The 14567-nt window shown below is 38.5% G+C and overlaps 1 protein-coding gene across 13 annotated transcripts in view; it reads right to left on the reverse strand.

Moving 5' to 3' along the window:
• The window catches only part of Cask (calcium/calmodulin dependent serine protein kinase), a 344733-nt gene that overhangs the window by 19721 nt on the left and 310445 nt on the right, over positions 1 to 14567 (reverse strand). For 8 of the 13 annotated variants that reach the window (XM_021188343.2, XM_029534527.1, XM_029534531.1 and 5 more), the window contains 4 exons: positions 13819 to 14015; positions 8093 to 8208; positions 1393 to 1473; positions 1218 to 1298 (listed from right to left, as the gene is read on the reverse strand). In XM_021188343.2, the coding sequence (XP_021044002.1) occupies positions 1218 to 1298; positions 1393 to 1473; positions 8093 to 8208; positions 13819 to 14015 (475 nt within the window). The remainder of the gene's footprint in view (positions 1 to 1217; positions 1299 to 1392; positions 1474 to 8092; positions 8209 to 13818; positions 14016 to 14567) is intronic. The other 5 variants (XM_021188353.2, XM_021188350.2, XM_021188347.2 and 2 more) reach the window with 1 other exon arrangement.

Below are 14567 nucleotides of genomic sequence, written 5' to 3' on the forward strand. Positions count from 1 at the left end.
AAGCTGAAGTTGGCATACCTAACCTTCAGTTATCTCAGGTAATGTACAGTGCCTATGTATCTGGAGTCAAATTAAGAAATGGTTGATGTTATCAAAAGTAAGCTTTCCAATTGATCTAGTTAGCCAGGCAAATATTTAATAACCAGGAAGTTTACCTGCTATGTAACCAAGATGAAACTAAACATTACCCAAACTTGTATCATGATATAGACATGAAAACTGGAAGAACATTTCAAAATGTCTGAGTATAAAATTTCAGGCACACCAATTGCAATACTTGATAAAATTTTTTTGTGTGTACTAATTTGTGGACTTCTGAAGCCCCCTGGCTCTCTGAGGTGTACACTGACCTTGCTTATAAGCACCCAGCAGGAAGAAACAAGTCTTGATATTTTCTTCTATTGTTCTTTTTTGGTTTGTTTTTTGGAGTCATGGGTTTGAAATGTAGCCCTGGCTGGCCTCAAACTTGCAGGAGTTCTGTTGTCTCTGCCTCCTGAGTGCTGGGTGTTAGGTATGTGCTACCGTCACTGGTTACTTCTGTAGTTCTAGAACCATTCTTCATTTGCTCTGGCTAACCTGAACAGAAAACTAATTTCTGGACAGTTTTGGGAATTGAAATATTAACCTTTAGAATAATGACATAAACAATGAAATGATAGGTCAGACAGCTATGATTTAGCCATCACCTGCTTCATATACATACAACCATGGGGTTATTTCATTTTACAGTTGAGGAAATGAAAAAGGGCAAGAGGTTGACAATATGAAATAGACTAGTAAGGGGAATTGAAAAATACTGCAGATCTGAGTTCCCTTTTCCAAACAACAGATAGGACATGGACTGGGCTTTAAAAGTGATAAGAACTCAATAATATAAATAACGAGTGGAGGGAACAGAGTTGCATCAGAGAAATTAGAAAACAGTTAAAGGTTAATTTTTTCAAAGAATCATCCTAGATAATGTTTATGACATATTCTTGGAAAAATTCGGTTACAAACAAAATGGAATAGACTAATGCTGCAACTCCCCATGGAGTACTTAGAATTTGGAAAAATGAAGTTGGAATTACCTTATTTTCTTTATTGCTTTTGTTTTGGATTTTATAAATTTCCTAGAGTAAACAGTTACTATTTTGATAATTAGAAAAATATGCACATTGCAGTGATAAAAATGTGATAGGAAAAAAAGAATTCAAAGAGACTGATCCATTGCTTACGTGGAATAGGGTACGCAAACCGGTCCGGGTGCTTTGTGATGAGGGTGTTTTTTATGTGTCTTCTCCCAACACCATGTGCACCTATGTGATTTTGTAAACAATGGAAAAATTAACAACTAGTAATAACATTTGTAAAACAGTTTGGAGGTAAGAATAAACACAGAGCTAAACTTACCTAATAAGACTAATGTTTTCCTTTTGAATGCTGGCAGTTTGACTACTTCTTCATATGTGACAAGATCTAATTGATCAAATACTACAATGCAAAGATTTAGAAGAAAGGTAAGTTTATGGAATGGATAGCTCATGTAGGCGAATTACAATTTTATTAGAAAAATTAAGTTACAGTAAAACCACAAATCCTGCTTATGACATGAAGCTTACATGTGATTTAATTCATAGTGCCATTATGGGAGAAAGTGTCATTTTTAACCCCATGAAAATGATTCAAGAACCAGGAATAACCAAAGATATGATGAGTACATGCAGGTCCAATTCTAGAGGATATCATGTTATTATTTTTTTCATGCAGTATTCCAACAAATTATTTGAATTCACTCAGAATCACATGCTGTTCATATTTTCACAATTAGGCAATACTAAAAAGAAAGAGTCTATGTATGGTCAGCAGCCAACAGAAGTGGAGCATGGTGCAACTTAAGTCAAGCGAGGGAGGGCCAGCTCTAGCGCGTCCAGAGATGGGTGAGAAATGCATGGTCATCCAGTTTGTAGTTCATGGGACTGCTCTTTATTACTTCTTACAATTTGACAAAGGTGGCATGTTAGAATTGGTTAAAGCCAAGTTCTGGAAGGATTTTTACAAGCTTTTAATTGACCATTTCATAAACTATACTATAACTGAGGTCTTGGGATTTTAAGTAGGGAAGCATGCATTCCTGTCCCAGAAACCATGTCAGCCATTAATTATAGAGGACGCTATGTGGTAAATCAGGATGAACAGGATGGAAATAATCATGGACAGTCTGAGCTTAGAGGCCTTTGAGAAAGGGCAGTATGTTATAGACAGAGAAATACTTAAAAATATGTTTCTGAAACCTGCCTCTTAACAACACTCTGATGAGAACAATTTCAAGCAATATGGGGAAGTTATCACAGTGAATTATCATTGCTGTTGAAGTTCAATGTGGTCTGATTCTCACACATGTTTGAAAATTCTTCTGAGAAAGCCGAGATCCTACATCTGTGTTTCCTGTATCCCTGCCTCCCATCCCCAGTACACAGTGAAGTTTCTTCTTAAAATATTGAGTTCTCCCAGGATTTTAAGTGAGTGAAATAATCCAGTGAAATGGATTCTATGGTTGAATCATTCAGAGAGCTTCTGGCCCTGCAATAATATGGGTACATGATCTTGAGAATCAGCTCAGTCCTTTTCACTTATGATCTGCACAGTAGCAAAACTTTATGATGTAAAAAAAAGATACCATAGAATGCGATAGATCACAAACACAAAAATGAACAAAAGCATCATTCTCAAAATATATAGAGAAAGGAATATATTAAAATAAAGGCTAGTGCATATTAATGGGATTTTGTATATTTCTTTTCTTTGGATAGCTTGACTCTATAAAAGTTAAGTAAAAAATCTTTACACTATATTCTCTAGCAATAGCTTATATTGGAGGAACATTTGCAGAATGTCATGGTCACAAAATAAAAATGTACATGAGACTCCCTGTGGTAGAGCTACCGCACTGTGCTGCAGTGGGGATAGAATGATGGGAAGTGCAGAAGTAAAGGCAGGAGTGCTTATGGCATGGCTTTCTGTACCTATTGTTCTGAATCCTATGTCCCTCAAGGAAAAGTGTGCTTATGGGAAGAAGTCCATCAGCAAGCTGATGTGTTTTAAACTATTAAAACCATCAAATATTTTATAAAAGCACAAGATGATTATGACACGAAGTTTTCTGAAAGGGAGATACCCCTCTCTCCTTCTACAGAGCCCTAACTTGAGTCTGGCTTATTTATGTTTTTGTCATTGTCTAAAAGTACACGAGTTAGGGATTAACAGTCAATACGCCACAAACGAAGCAACAGATAGGTTGAACATTAGAATTTGAACCATGAATGAGCAGCATGAAAAGGTTACTCTGGTTTAAATAAAATTGTCACGTAGTCATAGGGTTGGGAAAGAAAACAGAACAAAACAAAGCAAAGCAAAACAAAACAGGATATTTGAAAAGAGTAATTAAAGACTGAACTTATGAAGGGTTTAAATTGCTTGCTGATAAAGACAAAGGGCTTAATAAAATGAAATCATTAAAAACATGGAGGCATAGTTATTCAACAGGTTACTTACATGCACAGAGGCCATTGGGAGTGAGACAGCATGAAAAATGTACAGGGGTCATTGAAATATGACTTTTTATATATTAGTAAAATAAAAATATAATAGGCACAAAATAAACTTTATCATGCAATAGTTTAAACACAAGGTAAATAAACCACATCAAGAAACAAACTCATTTTAATACAAATTCAATCATACCTTTATATGAAAGCCAGTGTAATTTATATGCTAGCATATATGTGGAAATTTTATGTGTGAATGATAAGAAACCATCTTTAGAAAGAACAAATGTAGGGGCCTTTCATTTTTTACATTGTGCATTCCTGTATCATCTGTGGTTTTTAATTATGTATGTCTATTATCTTATTATTATATTTCATGGAGCTTGGGCTCAAACCTTGTACATGCTAATAAAGTACTCTATCACCAAGCTATACATAAATCCCTACTTTTATTATTAAAAAATTGCCAATGTCAGTGAGGTTGTATGCCACTTTTCTTTAGGACAGTTTGTAGTATTAAGCATAATTTAAATATTATGAATACCATTCCAGAAATCCTCTGAGTTCATATATACCTATATAAGCAGTATTTTCAGGACACTAAATACTGCTGTTTTGATGGCTCTTATTAAAACAATTAATATAGACTTTGTTACTTGTTAAAAAGTTTAAGTCAGTAACTTAAACTAAAAGTGACTTCTTGAAGTCTTGGGCTTAAGGAGCACAGTGCCCCCAGAGGACAGGTCTAGAAGGTGGCTAAAGGTCTCAGGAGCTTGTAGAAATTATATTTCACATAAATATTACAATACCATAATACAATTCATTCCTAGGAATTTAGAAATATTGCCTGGCATACTTTGTTTATATTTCTCTGGTTTCCTAGTAAGCTTAAGTAGTTAAACAACTATATTGGCAGGAAAAAAGCAAGCAGTTAACACTGAATCTTTGCCTCCATTTGAAAGGCTGTAAGTAGCTTCAAATATTGCACAAAAAGCCCCCAAAGACAAAACAAAACCACAAACAAACCAATCCCAAATCAAAAACTCCCAAAAATGAATTTCAACTAGTGGCACTAGCCCGGAATGAGTACTGCATGTCTGTAGTGGCCAGACAGCTAAAGTGGTTGGATAAAGGGAGCCAGGCAAAAAAGCTGGAGCATGTGGTTATGCAGGGGTAATAGGGGAAGAAATGGCCATCTAAAATGGACATCAGCAACCCTTAGTCCCAAAGAAAGGAAGTGGCCTAGTGATGTTGCATTCAATATTTTACCAAGGGACGTTGAAAACCCAAAGTTTTATGTTATACAACCTGATTTTCAAGTGTGGTATTATAAAATTATTTCAATACTGTGTATGAATAAAATTTATTTATGTCACTATATTATGTAGGATATAGGGTGCATAGTTTAAGCAGAATTCTGCTTTAACTAGATGTGAGAATTTTCCTGGTGATAAAAAAAAACAGATTTGGATATTATTTCCATTCTTGGTGCTGTTGCTAAAAGGCTCTACTCTTAATTTTACTTGATGATACAAGTAATTTCCAACTTTGATTATAAGATTTAGAGCTTGTCATCAATGGACACATAGGTAACAAATCCCATGGCCTTATTTTGAATTACTGCACACCATAGAAAGAACAGAGTTGCTGTATTTCATAGTCAGTTTCTGAAAGAAATCCTTGAGCTGTAGTGTTTGATCTGTGAGTATCTGGCTAATTGTTGCTATGAAAAAATATATTTCAAAGTTGTCATAGCATAGATGGAGGCTAACAGTATTTTCCAGTAATTCTTTATCTGGGCAATCTGATAATTCATGAAGGAATCTCATCCTAGCCATCTTATAATGCAATAAGCAATGTGTTCTTCTGGATTTTAGGATAAGGAAGAGGGGAACATTAATCAATAAAGTAGAGGGGTGCCGAGGAGATGGTGACAGAAAGAAATGCTAAGCTTAGTTGGGCAAGTATACTGCAGGTAGGCCAGGATAGAGAAAGGAAGGAGAGCTCATGACTCTGCAGGGGAAAGAACCCAACAGCAATCTTCTGTCTAGAGATTCACAGACAAGGAGAAACAGAAAGGTTTAGAAAGAAACCTAAGTGGCTATGCAAGGACCTTCCTTCCAAGGTCTCAGACTCCTTTGAAGGTGGCCAGAGAAACCTGGTTAGGTAGGACAATCCCTCAAGCACAACAAGGACTGTTTGGATGCCTAGAAGAGGTTAACAGGTAGGAAAACACCAAGGGCAACAAAGGGTGGTGGCCCTGTCTCCTGTGCAACTAAGATTACTTTTCCTCAGTTTGAGTTTTTAAGAACTTTGGCACATGGCTTGAGATAATGGGTATGTCAGGCCAAAGGACAGAGAAGAAAACAATTGTATCCCATTGTCTAAAATCAAGGATAAATACTTCCTAACCTTGGCAGGGAGTGTTTCTCAGAGACACAGGGTACTACAAGGTTACTCCGATCTACCATGAGGGTACCGTCTGGTCAGGCTGAGTAAGGAGAGAACCTTAGATCCACTGAGGTTTAAGCATTACAAAGGACCACCTTGACTGGCTAACCTGACTGCTTGGTTTGAGGGCCTCAGAGAGCTAAGTGACTACCAAGTCAGACACTTCCTTGGGTGAACTAATGATCTTGTCTCAGGTTGCCTATTAGGCTGATAGTCACATCTGCAGGAGTAGATCACATTGACCACGGGGAATCCAAATGAGTATGACCAAAGAAGCACAGCGATGCCCCAGTGCTCCAAGAACAGAAAACAGGAACCACAGGAAGTGAGAACAACTAGCTGTCAGATTGGATGTTGATGCTCTGGCAACATTCTTCAACAAATGATTTGATTAAGTCTTTGTTAACAGTTGGAGAGGTCAAGTTTTCTGACCAATTCACTTAGTTATCCTCAGAGCCAAGTTAAAGAATATCGACAAATTGAATACTGATGTTTACACTCCTTCTAATTAGTAGATTATAAAACTAATGACATATTAGCAGATTTACCCAGCTATTTCTTTGCTTTTATAGGTTTAAATTAATTTGAGTGTCATCAGTATTTATGTATCATTTAACACTATACAAATGACAAGTTGAATTAGAAAATTTCCTCTCTAATTTGGATGCTGGGGATGAAACCTAGGGCCTTGCATATGCTACGCAAGCACTTGACTACTGATAGACATCCCTAGCTGATTAATTAATTAGTTAATCCCTAACTAATGTGATTTAGATTTAACTAATCTCCTGTGTGCTGGTTAGATTGTTTTAGACTGGTGAAAGCAGACAGAAGAAGCCTTGGTAGTAAGTGCTGATACCTCAGGCTAAGCTAACTTCTGCCCCTTGAACAGAGTAGCTGCTAGAGTCTATTTAGACATGTGGCTTTACATATTTCTTTCCTTTATGAAACAAACACAAAAGCCATTGTGTGGCTAGTGCATAGCGGGAATAAGAGTGTGCATAATGTAACTGGCAGGAAGGGAAAGAGCCCTCATTTAATTGAGTCATTCCCACTTAATCCATGTGGAAAGTCACATTCATTCTGGATTATAAAGCAGTTCAGAAATGCTTACATTTAATTTCTGGTTAAGAAAGGAGAATTCAGTTCCTAAAGAACTTTTCCTAGCACATGCTGATGCATGCTAGAACGCTGCATAGAGAAAGCTGCTTTCCAGATTTCTCAGAGATACACTGAATTGCACATGGATGGCTGAAGTCATTTGATTTTTGGGGGGCCACATGCTTGATAGTTATTTCTGAAATCTTGGGAACTAAGCTAATGGCAACTTTGAATTTCTTAGTAAAAGTCCCTTATTGAAGAAGTTATATTGATAAGTCACTGAAATTAAGTATATCATCACATATTTTCTTTCAGTTTAAATGACATCCTGTGAGTCTTCTGGAAATTCAAGTGCAATAACCAATCACATCTTATTTGGTATGCATTTCAGTTTTTAACATAACAGTGAACCCCATGATTCAGTGAAACCCCAGTTTCAATACAGACAGAGTGGGAGGGAAGGCCTAGCTAATCAATCACCTTGTGTTTTTGGGAACTTGAAAGTACATACAACCAGGGAAGGTGAATAGTCACAGAAACTAACCCAAGTTAGTATCCATGTTACCCATGCCCTTTCAAATCAGCTACAGAACCCTCTGGAGCACAGCCCTTCTGTGTATCTTTGTCTCTAATATTTGTCATGGCTCCAAATCCAAGGGCCAAGAGGAACTAGGAGGGAGGGTTATCCTCTTAAGGTCAATCTCTGTCTGCCAGAGAGAACCCCAGGGACTCAGCATACTCCAGCTTCCCTTTCTCAAGGGAGGACTTAGCATGGTGAGTTCCTTTCATCATAGAGGAATACTGCCTCCAAACAGCACCTTTGTCCTAGAAAGTAGAGCTCTGCAAACTAACTGGTAGGAGGCAGGGGTTCTTAACACATCTGCAAGTTGGTCAAGGTCCCATAGGATACAATGTTCTGGAAAGAGAACTCTGAAGAGCAAATGCAAAAGCCCTATCTGCTTACGTCTTGGAGATGTTCGACCCAGCCTCAGAAACAGACATGCTTTTCCTACCTGCGTTGTGCTTTGCCAAATATTTATCTTTGTACTGCTTCTTTTTCTTGCCAAACCAAGTACAGCTGGCCTGCTGCTCTTGTTTGGTCTTCTCCATGGCAATGCAAGCTACTCGCCTAGTACACAAAGGAAGGAAGGAAGGGATGGAAGGAAGAAAGGAAGAGGGGAAATCCAACAAAGTTAATGTATAGTTTTGTATTGAGAAAAGAGAAAAAGTCATTTTAAGGCTACACACAATAAGTTGTCTATTCCTTCTCAGTTCTTGAAATCATGGACATAAAGAGGGTTCTTTGGCTTTCATGACAACTTCTTAGAAATGGTTTAAGACTACAGGCTTATGTTAAAACTGATGGGTTCCTTGAGCCCACATTAGCTGATAATAAGGGTCAGAAGTCTCAACATCTGGTTGTGAGATTCAGGGTGATGATCAAGGGATTGTGAATCAAGGCAGGTCTGTTTTGCATCCTGGATTTGTTATGCATTAGCCTGTTTTAAGTGCTTAGTGCTTAGTATTAGGCATATTTCTAGGAATTTTTCACATATCAACCCAAGCAATATTTCTGACAAACTAAATTGCATCACAAATTGCACAGAAATTCTTAAAGTTTATAGTTTTGTCTTTCATATTTTATTGTGTAAGATTTTTTTTTCTTATCATGTGAAGTAGGAGTCCAGTCTCTTTTCTTAAGAACCCCTGCCTCCTACCAGTTAGTTTGTATCTTCTATATACTCAGTTGTCCTAGCAGGCTATACTAAAAAGTAAGACCCTTCCTCACTGCTGTGCAGTGCTATTGGCTCCGTAGAAAGTAGCTATTTCGGTATGAAAGTGCTTTGATTCTGTCTCTTTAGTTGGTCTAGCTGAGCACCTTCCTGAGTTTTGGTATTTGGTTGAATAAAATCTTGTTCTTTGTTCAAGAACATCCTGGCAATCCTTGAATTTGTGCATTTCCAGACAAACTTTAAAGATAATTATGTATATATGTGTGTATGTATGTATGTATATATGTATGAGTGAGTGTGGGTACCCTTGTCACTCTCCACCTATTTCTTTGAGGCAGGGTCTCTCCCTGAACCTGTTGCTCATATTTTCTCGGATAAGCTGGAAATCAGCAAGCTGTAACTTTCCCTGTCTTCACTTTCCTAGGAGCTGGGGTTACAGGGATACACCCGGCTTGCTATGTGGGTACTGAGATATGAACTTGGATTCATGATTGCATAGCTAGTCCTCTTAATTATTTTCTGAGTCATCTCTCCAACCTCTCCATTCAAACATTTGTCCATTTCAAAACTTGGAATTTTGATTGAGATTGCATTGGCAATTAATGTAGGAGGGATAGACATTTTTACACTATTGAGTCTTTTTTTTTTTTTTTGTTTTGTTTTGTTTTGTTTTGAGACAGGGTTTCTCTGTGTAGTCCTGGCTGTCCTGGAACTCACTCTGTAGACCAGGCTGNTATAGCTCTGGCTGTCCTGGCACTCACTTGGTAGACCAGGCTGGCCTCGAACTCAGAAATCCGCCTGCCTCTGCCTCCCGAGTGCTGGGATTAAAGGCCTGTGCCACCAGTCCCGGCTCCTCTTCTTGTGGCTTTATTTCTCTGGAAGTTCCTAATGTTCTACCAATACACTAAAAACATTCTTATATAACAATCTGAATAATCAGAAAGTGTTCCATGACTCTGACCCAAACTTGCCAGCTGCTGCCTTTTCATCTTCACTAATCTGGCCTAGCCCACCCTGCCCCCCAGCGGATTTATGTTGTTGCATTGATTGATTGATTGATTGATTGATTGATTGACTGATGGAGAGAGTTTCTCTGTGTAACCCTGTATGTCCTGGAATTTGCTATGTACACAAGGCTAGCTTCGAACAGAGATCTGCCTGCCTCTTTCTCCTGAGTGCAGAAATTAAAAGTGAGAGACCTTGTCTTTTAAAAAATTAGCTAAACTAAACATTACATCCATACTGACCAGGTGCAGGCTGTTTTCTTTTCCAAGCAACACAATATAACAGCAATTTCCATGACACTTACATAGTATTAGATATTATAAGTAATTTAGACTTGAAGTAAACAGATTACATTAAATATAAGAACTGGATCTAGTGACATAGGCCTAGAACCCCAGATACCCAAGAGGTTGAGGCAGGAGAATCTCAAATTCAAGGTTTGCCTGGGTTACATAGTGAGTTCAAGTCCAGCCTGGGAACTAAGTGAGTCCCTGTCTCAAAAATAAAAGATAAATGGCCATTTATAAAGGTACGAGGGGAAACCCTGTGTTACGATGAGGTGTTTAATTTTAATTGGGCATGTTATTCAGACAACTATCTGGATAATTGACCATTAGAAAGGAGGCAATAAAAATAAGTTCAAGAATACATCATGTGGAAAGGGAGCCATCAGGGGATCTGGGAAGACACTTTCCTAAGCAAAAGGGAAATCATAAACCACACAGGTCCCGAAGCTTAGCAAGGCAAGAGGGTGGGCAAATATGGGGTTACAAGTTCATTTTCCATTGAAAAACAAGATTTGCAGGATACTTTAGACTTAGGAAGCAGAAGCAAACTCTTCTAAGGAATGGAGAATTAGTAACAATGTATAACAAGGTGACTCTTTGACAACAATGAGCTCCTGCTTTGGTTTCACAATAACCAGCTAGTACATCTGGGGAGACCCATCCCACACATCACCTTACCCCAGCTAGGGAGCCTGTGACAGACCAATGTGGTGATGCCACCAAAGTCCAACTTAGTGAACCTAGGAGTTTTATTGGGTGTTGTGAACAAGCAAAAGAAACTTACTCTAAGTACTACCATTTCATTGTCAGACTCCATTTAATCACAGGGAGAAACATAAATTCAAGGTCCCAGGCCCTAGGGGAGCTGGGGACTTCTCCATAGCTAAATAGCTTTTTGTTGTTGTTGTTTTTGAGATAGGGTTTCTCTGTGTAGTCCTGGCTGTCCTGGAACTCACTCTGTAGACCAGGCTGGCCTTGAACTCAGAAATCCTCCTGCCTCTGCCTCCCAAGTGCTGGGATTAAAAGCGTGCGCCACCACACCCGGTGCGTTATTGAGTCTTATAGTCAATTAATGCAACGTTTCTCTGTCTTCTTTAAAGCCTTTCTGAATTTTCTTTTGTTTGGTTTGAGCCAGATTCTCATGTACCTCAGAGCAGCATGAGGGTCTTTATGTAGCCAAGGATGACAAGCAAGGATGACCTGATGCTCTTGCTTGTACCTTTAAGTTCTGGGATTGCAAATGTGTACCATTACTTCCTGACATTTTCTTTCTTTTTCTTAAAAACAAGGTTTCATATAGCCCAGGCTTGCCTCAAAGTCACTATGAAAATGAGGCTGGCTTTAAATTGATCCTCCTTTGGGAATTACAGGCATAAGCCACCACTCCCAGTTCAAAACTCCCTCTCAGGCTTTACGTATTCTAGACAAACATTCTACTACGGAGCTATATCCCTACCCTTGTCTCAGGAAATTAGAAACCAGTTCTTTATCTTGTAGTTTCAAGAGAGTTGAATTTATTTTTTCTTTGGAGAGAGAGTTTCTGTAGTTCATGCTGGCCTGGATCTCACTATCAATTACGTTATCTTTGAACTTCTAGAAATTTTCCTGCTTTATTGCACAATGTATAGGGATTCAGATGGGTTCTACAACACCCAGCTGACTGAATTGTTTTTAAATTGTGCTTCTATGTCTTTAGTATGTCCTATTTTCCTGTAAACAAGGAAATAATCTAGAGTCCTCCTCCTCTTTTTTGAGGCAAGATCTCATGTAGTCCAGGGTAGCCCTAAATTTACTATATAGGTCAGACTGGACTCACAGTCCTCCTGCCTCAGTTTCCGTGTACTGGGATTACAGGTATATGTTACCATGCTCCAGCCTGCTTTTCTTGTCTCTGGTATATCAACTTTTGTAGTTCTAACAATGTGAGGAGGAGTTCCTGACAGAATGTCCATCTTCCTTAAGCCTTACTCTTGGTTCTCTGGCATAATTACAAATGCCTTCTTGGTAAGATGGGATTCTTGGTACTCTAAGATTTTGCTTACAGCTTTGATGAAAAGTCCTCATAGTTCAGTGCTTTTAAGCTCATTAAAAACAAAGCAAAACAAAACACCCCTTTATTTTCTGTAGCACTTTTTCTTTGCAGCAGAAAGACTGATCTGAACAGTCTAGATGCCTTTTTCCACTGCAACTTCTTCAGATTTCTGCAGAGGACTAAGAGCACATGATTTATATCTCTGCTCTAATTAGAAAGAAACCTGAAATCTATGTACTTATTGTTTTTTCTTCCCTTGACATTTTTTTCCAATACAGCCCCTATGTCCGAGGATGGCCTCAAGCTCTCTATGTAACTAAAGATAACCCTGAGCTTCTGAGCATCCTATCTAAGCCTCCCAAGTGATGAACTGTAGGCCTGCACCACCATACCTGTTTTACTCGGTGCTGGGAATCACACCCAGAGTTTAACCACTTGAGCTACTACATCCCCAGCCCACACATGATTATTCTGAATAAATGCTCATGTGATTGCTCTCCAGAAGACATTTTGGGAAATGTATCATTCACAGCAGCAGCATTAGAAAGACTTAGAAACTGCTTTCCTCCTGCTATGTCTGCCTAAGATCAGACTGAAAGACAGTGCCAGATGGCAGGCTGTTGCTTCTCTGTTTGGGCCCCATTTCCCCATTTGTAGCATGGCGCCTGAAGCCCTCATCTACTTTAACATTCTAAATGTAGAATAATTTTGGGGAACATGAGATAGATGAAAGGGGCAATCAAGCCAAAGAGATTAACCAAGAAAACCCTTTAATAGTGAGAAGGACTGGTGAAAAAGAGGAATTATTTATGGACTCAATATTTTTGGTTACTTTTAACAAAGTTCACATATTTTTGTAGGGTATAGGTTAGGGAGTGACAGAATTCCAGGTTTTGGCAGATTAAGTTTTGTTATATAAAACAAAATCCAGGTATTAAATTACCCTTTTTTGTAGAAGATTTCTGGTAGATATTGGGCAAATATTTAAGAGGGTAGATTATGGACATTTAATAGATGATACACATCCTGTCTTCTCTCAGTTAAATGGGGTCTAAAATGCCTGATTTCATCCTGTTCCACAGCTTAAGCCTTCTAACAGAATAGGTCATTTTCCCCTGTTTTTGTCTCTTGTTCTGTGGTATACCAGGCAAACATCTACTTCTGAGCTATGCAGCCTCCAATTCAGAAAAAACATTCTTAAAGAATGGTGAGACCAAGACCAAAGCTTCTGACTGTTCTTTCTTCCAACAGTGGAGCAGGCTGCACTTTTAAATACCTCGAGTGACATTGAATCATGGCACTTGAAGCTATTTTTTCCTGATGTTGGGGTAAGATGGTCATGAAAGGACACAGAGGGATACATCTGAAAGAAAAGGCCATTCTAAAAAGATTAGAACAGTTTGTGGGAGTTGGGGGCTCTGCCCAAATGATCTGAAGCTAGCCACCCAGCTTGTCTCCTTCCTCTTTTCCTTACACAGAAAGTGTGGATCTAACTGGAGCTAGTATCTGACCATAAGCTGAAGGTTAAGTCTTGGACAACTAATTTTTGGATTTGATCTTAGACAACTGGAATTTATATAGTTACCAAAGAAAAGGATTTATCAAGTAGGTTTTATAATATGAAATATGGAACTGAGAACTGGAAGAGAGGGCTCAGTTTCATCATAAAAACAAAAACATACCATTCCTGAAGTTCAGGAGAAGGAATGAGACCTGCAGTTCCATTTTTGGAGTTTTCCAGTTTACCCTGCCACCAGTTGTGGTCATCCTTACTAATAATCTGGATGATGTCACCAACTCGGAACCGGATGCCAGCTTCTTTGCAGGGGATGAGGTCATCCTTGGCTGGATCATATTCAAATTGTGCTCTTACATAGATCTATAAAACAGGAGTTTGTAAGTACGGAGGCCACAGTGATGGGAAGAAAAACAGTGAATGCTGCTCTAATAACCACACATCAACATTGACAACACAACAGGACATCAGATGGTGAAAGCTGAAATGATGTATGGAGGTAGGACACAAGAAACAACTACCACTAGAAACAGGGTGCCATATCTGATGCACAGAGCTTCATTTTTGCTGTTTATATTTGGAAGAACACTTAAAATACTTGTTGAATAAATTCTGCTTTTAGTAATAGGATAGGTGTGTAATTAAGCTCACCAATTTAAAAACTTGCTATGGCATTGGTGATGATATTGTCATGGTCATGAGGCAGCCTTTAAGGCATAGAGACTAGTACTCAGGGTAGGTTTTCATGGTAAAGTAGCAAGAGCTCTGGGTTGGGATCTTGCTTTCATGACATTGGATGCCATGTTTTTATGACAACTGGTAGTGTGTCTATACACTGCAGACAGAGCTATATGTAACCCAAACAATATTAAAACGTTCAAAATACAGCTTTATTTCTTTAGAGAGATTTTGGCT

The sequence above is a fragment of the Mus pahari genome, chromosome X (genome assembly GCF_900095145.1).
Source record: "Mus pahari chromosome X, PAHARI_EIJ_v1.1, whole genome shotgun sequence".
NCBI lineage: Eukaryota > Metazoa > Chordata > Mammalia > Rodentia > Muridae > Mus > Mus pahari.